Source organism: Mytilus edulis, chromosome 1 (genome assembly GCF_963676685.1).
Source record: "Mytilus edulis chromosome 1, xbMytEdul2.2, whole genome shotgun sequence".
In the NCBI taxonomy this organism is placed as follows: Eukaryota; Metazoa; Mollusca; class Bivalvia; order Mytilida; family Mytilidae; genus Mytilus; species Mytilus edulis.
Window position 1 is genome coordinate 2,072,528 of NC_092344.1, and position 8,401 is coordinate 2,080,928.

General features: G+C 33.8%; 1 protein-coding gene across 1 annotated transcript; it reads right to left on the reverse strand.

Moving 5' to 3' along the window:
• Positions 1–641: 641 nt before the first annotated feature.
• LOC139519033 (uncharacterized) lies at positions 642–5,314 on the reverse strand. The gene is made up of 6 exons (XM_071310785.1): positions 5,191–5,314; positions 3,713–3,950; positions 2,942–3,038; positions 2,404–2,593; positions 1,696–1,762; positions 642–828 (listed from the first exon to the last, which is right to left on the reverse strand). Exons 2-6 carry the CDS (start codon positions 3,921–3,923, stop codon positions 764–766), a joined length of 630 nt encoding a protein of 209 aa, XP_071166886.1. The 5' UTR covers positions 3,924–3,950; positions 5,191–5,314; the 3' UTR covers positions 642–763.
• Positions 5,315–8,401: the final 3,087 nt, after the last annotated feature.

Here is an 8,401-nt window from a genome sequence, read left to right on the forward strand (position 1 = left end):
TAAACTTATGTCAAACAAGAAACAAAACTAAAACAAGCTGATCATATTTAATTGTTATCGGTCCATATAACATTGGGCTTTTTGTCGTGATCTGTGCATAAAAGCCCATTATGAAACTATAATCCCTTAACGGCTGGTTTGTTACTAAGTTTGTGGTTATGGTATTCGTATAAGTTCGGTGAACACGGAAACCATTGCATATATAGGAGTTTTACAAAAGAGATTTTTTCAAAGGCACTTTGTCCGTTTTTGACAATGCAACATAAGACAAGGATGCAACTGCACCACATTGTACACCCTAGTTTCGTAAAGTAAATATGCAAAACATATAAATCCCACAAAAAAATAGAATACGTTTACTGATAGAACCAAGTGTTGAAATTTCAAGTCAAACAATAGAAAACAATATGGTTTTATTATTCTTATCTATCAACTAAAATACATGTAGATACAATCACACTATATACAATTTTTTTTCAAAACAAGTTTCCAATAGTTTTTTCTTCTGATGACATCTAAAATGAAATGTTAGAGTTAAGTCTAGTTTGACAAATACACAGTAAATTTCAGCAATAAATTAAAACTACATAATATTTACAGTCACAAAATGACTTATTTTGTGATAGTATTGATATTTCTGATTTCATGTGTATGTGGAAGCCATATTCTACGAGGAACTACTTTCTGTCGACGTCGTTCTACAATGAGTAAATCACGAACGGGTAGAGTTGAATCAAACGTCGTTGTTGTTTCCTGTCGTCGATTACATCTTTTCACTTGATGGAAATATTCTTGTACAATTGCCCAACCTCTGGTTTGTGTCTCTACCTTTAAAAAGAGATTTAACAAACAAGTTGTAACAGTTTTAAGCCTTCCTTTTGTTAATTTTAATACATCTGTGCTGATTTACAACACAACTACACGAGAAAATCTTAATACAAGTGAAAACACATATATATTGAAACAATTTGTCAAGTGACATTTTTAAAATTCAACGTTTTGGAGTTTAGTATGACGTCCATTATCACTGAACTATTATACATATTTGTTTAGGGGCTAGCTAAAGCACGCCTCCGGTTGCTGGCCGGGAGTTTTTCGCTGCATTGAAGACCATTTAGTGGCCTTCGACAGTTGTCTGCTTTTTGGTCTGGTTGTTGTCTCTTTGACACATTCCTCATTTCCATTCTCAATTTTATATTTCCTTTTTTTACTTTTCGTGGGGGATTGTGTGGCAAGATACTTACATTTCTGAGATTGTTCCGAGTTTTTGGTAGGATTCGTGTTGCACAGTCTTAACTTTCTATGTATTATACTTTCGACTGCTTGTATTTTGTCAAAGCATTAATATTGTCAGTCCCTCTTCCGCTTATGAGAGATCAAAGTTGATACTTCCGCAATATGTATTCTTCTGTAGATAGGTTTCAATATGACGTAGTTTGAATTTGAAATTCAGTTATTTCTAATGGCCGCTATTTTGGAGGGGTGAATGTGAATTGTCCATTATGAAGAAACAATTTAAAACATGAGGTATACACAATTTATCAGAAGAGATCCTTATTAAATCGATCAAGTTGGTTTCGGTTGACTTGTGGTTGATTTTGTAAAATAAAACATCAAAATGGCCACATAAGGGAAGTAACTGCTGCATAATTGTGCCAATCGATGAGAGACGAGATACTGATGTAGTTTACTTACTTACATGCTGCTTCAGGTTGGAATTATTGTTTTCCTTTACCTCAAACACTTGAGAGATTGCTTGATTCTGTAAACAGGGTAAAATTATAATTCAAGCTATATATATGATATTTATATCTTTCATATATACATGTATGTGTCATTTCACTTTATTGACAGTTAAAACTAGTTATTATACATCATAAGTATTCACAGTATGGTTGATATAGAGCTTTTCTACACTCGGAATTCTAACATAACAGATCTGCATTCAGTATTTATTTATTTTTTGTTCCGTTTGCGGAGTCTCGCTGTGACTATGAGATGAAGCAGTAATTTAAGTGATGCCCCTTTGCTTTTGAGTGAATGTTGCTGATGTATTAATTAAGTGTCATGGATTGATACCCAAAACCTATATGTACCAATTCAGTAAACGATACATAATATAAAAAAAGAAGATGTGGTATGATTGCCAATGAGACAACTCTCCACAAGAGACCAAAATGACACAGAAATTAACAATACAAGATCATTATTGAATTTCATCCACTATTTTTGGAAGTGTCTATTATTTTTTTCTCTGCTCTTCGCAGTTATTTCTTGCACACTCTAATTCTTATAGTCATACGTGTGTAGACTAACATTGTCAAAATTATCAAAACTGTTGAATATGTGTGTATAACAATGGAAACTGCTATTGTGTGTGTTAATGTTTAAATATATGCCAACCTTAGTTGGTGTTTCTTGTACCATATTCATTTTATCAGACATCGGTTTTACACCATTACTCGCTACTTTTTGCTCATTTCTCGGACGCTTCCTTCGACAACATCCAGCATAGCGATAGCAACATGAACAGCCCTTGCCTGCTCCTCCACCGGTGTGGTCAATCATCAAATTAGGGTCTACTTTAGTACTGCTGAAATAAAATGAGAAAAATCTGGTAGTTCATTCCAACATTGAGTGGACACATTGTATGTCATAACAATATTATAATATTAGAAAGTTAAACATTTTTGGTAAAAACCCTGCCATTCCCCTGCTAACATGTATGTGAAAGATTATTTATGACTGAATAAAGGCTTATTAATGCAAGGATAGATAGATAATTCTTCCTTCCTCTATATTCGCCACTCAAATCAATTGAGAACTGACCACATATGTTTTAATCACGACAAGTCCACTGATACTGACATTCTCATCGAGTACACCTTACAAAAAAATGAACAAATTACCGATAACAAAAATATAACATTATTATAAATACCCAAACAACTTCCATAGAACTGCTGCCAAACAAGCCAGGAGTAAAATCACCGCTAGGACTGCTGCCAAGCCAACCAATGCAATCAACCAAACAGGTACTACAACAAATTCAAAACACGGATAACAGCTAATGTATGATGCATGTGGATAATATAGTTGAACATTCTCTAAATATTATATGGCGTCACATTATAAGTAATATTCGTCTTTTCATGTTTACACGAATGGATGTTATTGTCAAGGACATTTATATATGACTCCAACTTCAAAAATGACATCGTTAGCACCTATCAAAAGTCTTAAAATATTTCTGACATCATTTAGAAGAATCGTGTAGTTAGGCTTCTGAAAAGAAAGCAACAACACCCTATCTACTCCAAAGTATTTTTTCTGTTTAAGGTTGTGCGTCTAGTGAATACGGAGCACAATTCAGTTAATAAAGTCTCCATGACCTTACGTACTCACATTACAGTTCTCAAGGACGTTCTGTTACGATGATTCAAGTGAAGAGAATGTGATAAAGACTATTTTTCGCGTATTATCTGCCATTTTTAATTTCTGATCGCATGTTGTAAATATGGTTCTGTTGGTTTATTAAATGACAGGAAGTTACAAACCTTCATCACATAGAGCATTTGTGTCAAAGACTCATTAAACTCTGTTTACAAAAGAACAGCTTTATGTTCGGTTAAAGAAATTCATGACAAGAAAATGTTTATGACCCCATAACCTTGTTAATAATTTGTAAATAAAATACAATAAATGTCTGTACTTTCATCTTGGTTATTGGTTATATCTAACCAATACTGGTTGGCTGAGTTTATTAACGAACATTCGGGAAGTGGACTTGACCATTGTCCATTGTAACAGCCGATCTGTGGACTGCCATTGATTTTGTATCCAGTATTACAGGTATAAGTAGCCACATCATTAACCACCTCGCTGGTGCCACCTGATATAGCTGGCGGGTGAGGACAACTCATCGTGATTAGTCAGCTGATCTGTGCTTTCTGTAAATGACACACATAGAGATGTTTCATTATATATCATACGTGTTGCTTAATGAAAAGGCATTTTCATGTTTTCCATATTATATTCTTACTTACTTTAATTCTGGATATTCAAATGTACCTTTAAGTTAAAATTCCAAATTTTACCTAAGTGTTTACGTGAAGACCGTGAATATATCTATGGAATTAAAGAACCCCTTTTATATATTAGTAGTATTAGGTTAGCTACCACCCCATATGGAATTTACCCACCCAATGTATCGTAATAGATCACTAGCACACTTTGAAACTAACAATATATTTCGTACGTCGCTTAAAAGCTTATTGATATGAAAACACAGTATGTTACCTAAAGATGCATTTGAAAAAGTTGAGGGTTGAAGTATGCGTCGAGTGCAAACAGACAATATAACAGTTAGCAATGAATGGACTTTATATGCAGGTTGTTTACTTTTGTAAATCCAGGATGTGCTTACAAACTTGATGATTGATTAGTTTATTTGTTTCGTTTAAAAGAGGAACGAAAGATACTAGAGGGACAGTCAAACTCATAGATTGAAATGACAAAATCAAAAGCTCAAACACATCAAACGAGCGGATAACAACTATCATATTCCTGACTTGGACAGGCAATAGAACAGTGACAGGTAGTTTTTGGTTGGTTTCGCGTTGCTTATTCTTTAGTTGTCTATGTTGTGTCGTGTGTGCTCTTGTTTGTTTGTCTTTTTCATTTTTAGCCATGGCGTTGTCAGTTTGTTTTAGATTTATGAGTTTGACTGTCCCTTTGGTATCTTTCGTCCCTCTTTTGAAAATAAACTGACAACGCCATGGCTAAAAATGATAAAGACAAAAAGACAAACAATAGTACACATGACACAACATGGAAAACTAAAGAATAAGCAACGCGAAACCAACCAAAAACTACCTGTCACTGTTCTATTGCCTGTCCAAGTCAGGAATATGATAGTTGTTATCCGCTCGTTTGATGTGTTTGAGCTTTTGATTTTGTCATTTGATTAGGGTCTTCTTTTTTTTTAATTTTCCTCGAAGTTCAGTATTTTTGTGATTTTACTTTTTTTCCATAGCTTTGTTAATTTATTTTCGACTAATGAGTTTGAGTGTCCTGGTATCTTTCGCTTTTTTTTACTATAAGAATTATCTAAATCTTTTAAATTACAATATTTTAAAAATGTATAATGATATGAAGGGTATATCAATTTCAAAATAAATAAATACTTACAACTTTTAGAATATGTAGACTTTTCGTTATAGTTTTATGATAAGCAATATATATATAGCTATCACAGTGCGTATATATGAAAGAACGTTTTCTATAATTTGTACATCCAGCTGTTCAATCTACTCCTTGTAAGGTTTTGAAATTTAAAAAAAATAAGTCAGGTTTTAAATAATATTTTCGTTTTTAAATTAATTTCATATTATATTTGACATTTGGACTCTGATTGAGTTTTTAATATCCAGTTGAATTAACCGTAAAAATTTAACTGACTATCTCCCATTTCGGTTTTAAATGAGAATCTGCAAATTTCTACAACACAGTTAAAATTAAAGATTTTACGTAAAATGTCTTAGTGTCTTTTTCTTTAATACTATAATAATTTCTCTGTATTTGTACGTATACAATTATATGTCCAACTTAGATACGCCTTTAGCTCGTTATGGCCATGAAATTGTCATTTTGTTATTTTTGTGAGTGGTATTTTTAAATTTTACGATATATTGAATTGAAATACGTCTATGTTTTTTTAAATGTTCAAAGACATGGAAATTGTATCTCTATAATCTTTTGCTAATTTGAAGCTACGTATTTGCTTAATAACTACTGCATGAAATTGTTTTTCACGGTTAATGTTTTCCGTTTGATCCCATAGAATTTAATCTAGTCATATATTGCACGGTCATGTTGTCTGGTGTATACACATTATTTTGCCTATTATTTAAAGGACAATCGAAGTTAAAGATGATTCAGTAAAAACGGCAAAGTTCCTTTTGTTGTGCTCAATTGGAACTATTTATATTCAGATATTATAACAATAGCATTTAAAATATACATTATTTTTGTTGTCCCGCTAAACTTTGACACTCTTGCTTCAAGGGCTAATTGGAAAATTATTTAATGTAAAATTAAACACAATAACAGATATCTACAAATAATACTTTTTTTTTTAAAGTTTCCCACATTTCAAAAGTTGTAGTTGAAAGAACCATGACATGCAAATTGTGGTGTGTTCTTGTACCAGTTATTATATGAGAAAAAGAAAGGATGTGGCGTCTCCATTCATTACACGCATTCAGTACATGCACAACAAAAACACACAAAAAAAAAACAGATTATTTTGAAAGGATATTTGAATAATGAACATATTTATTTCATATAATTATATCTTAAACTGAGGTATAGATATGTCATATTTGATATTCAGTCAGGGATGGTGCGTTTATTAGTACGTAAAACACCAAGTGGTTGTTTTCTGTTATTAAACATGTTGTATCATCATGAATCATCCATGCATATATATACTTTTAATTCTTCTTTAAAATTTATACCTACTATAAGTTATCCGTATGTTGAATCTCTTTTAGATCTAAAATAGTTTCTAGTGAACTTCTTTTTTACTTTTGCTTTGGATCCAATTTTGTAGATTGGTGACCAACTGTGTGTATTCGTTTCCAATCTGTATACACTTTACTGTTCTTCTGAAACGTCAAAATGCCGAGCAGGTGCTTGTACCAAGAAGCCTTTCTCACAGTGACAACGTAATCTAATACACTAATACAGCAAATACAAAATCAACAATGGAAAGCTTTAATTATCTACCGAACCATCAACTACTTTAAAATGTTAAACATGTCCTCTTAATAATAAAAAGGCTACGCTCAATGTAATTTATAAAGCTTAAGCCAAATATCAACATGAACTACGTATACTTAAGCAGAGAACAGATGAAACGCCGATATAAACTACTTCAGCACATCACAGATGAAAGGTCAACGCCAACTAGTTCAGCACAGAACAGATGCTAGGTCAACGCCAACTACCTCAGAACAGAACAGATGATAGGTCAACGCCAACTACTTCAGCACAGAATAGATGATATGTCAACGCCAATTACTTCAGCACAAAACAGGTAATGGGCCAACGTCAACTACCTCTGCAGTGCACAGGTGAAACGTAAACATGAACTACTTCAGCACAGAACAGGTAATGGGCCAACGTTAGCTACCTCAGCAGTGCACAGGTGAGACGTAAACATGAACTACTTCAGCACAGAACAGGTAATGGACCAACGTCAACTACCTCAGCAGTGCACAGGTGAAACGTAAACATGAACTACTTCAGCACAGAATAGGTAATGGGCTAACGTTAACTACCTCAGCAGTGCACAGGTGAAACGTACACATGAACTACTTCAGCACAGAACAGGTGATGGGCCAACGTTAACTACCTCAGCATTGCACAGGTGAAACGTAAACATGAACTACTTCAGTACAAAACAGATTATGGGCCAACGTTAACTACCTCAGCAGTGCACAGGTGAAACGTAAACTTCAGCACAGAACAGTGTTTAGCTCACTTCAACTTTTTCATCTCAGTACAGGTGTTGGGTCAATTTCAGCACATAACAGGTGTTCGGCCAACTTTAATTTCTTCAGCGCAGTACATGTGTTTGGCCAACGCTAAATTCTTCAGCACAGTACAGCAGGTGATGGGCCAACATCAACTACGTCTGCACGTTACACGTGATGGGCCAATGTCAATTATTTCAGTACGGTACAGTCGATGGACCAACGTCAAATATATCAGCATGGTATAGGTTATAGGCCAACGTCAACATACTTTAGCACGGTACATGTAATGGGATAACATGAACTTCTTCAGCACAGTACAGGTTATAGCCCAACGTTTCAAAACGAAAGGTTCTATAGATTAACCTGAACATTGCTTGCATTAATGGTAAATACAACAAATGACGAAATGTAAAAAATGATGAGAGTATTATAACGTTTAAAGGCAAGGCGTATTTTCAAACAACAAAACTGGCCTTGAAAGCCAAAAACAAACGGAGATCAGATATGGGTGCTAGCAAATCACATGTTAACTACATTAGGTATAAAGATGTATATCCAGACAGATACCTTCCCAATAATGATATAAAAAGGTACCACCGAAAGAGAAGAACTAAACGATAAAGAATACCATGTATAAACAAACAATTCCTTTACTTAAGCAGATAAAAGCTCACATTAACGTTTACATAACGAGTATACGTCCCGAACGTAATCATTAAATCTAAAAACACAAAAATGATCGTGTATCTGCAACATGATAGACAAAAAATGCACTAAATGTCCTGCCAACAATAGCTGAATATAGTACAGTTTAAGCGCTGAAACTGGCCATATATGCGTCAGTTCCCAAGGCTACAGCT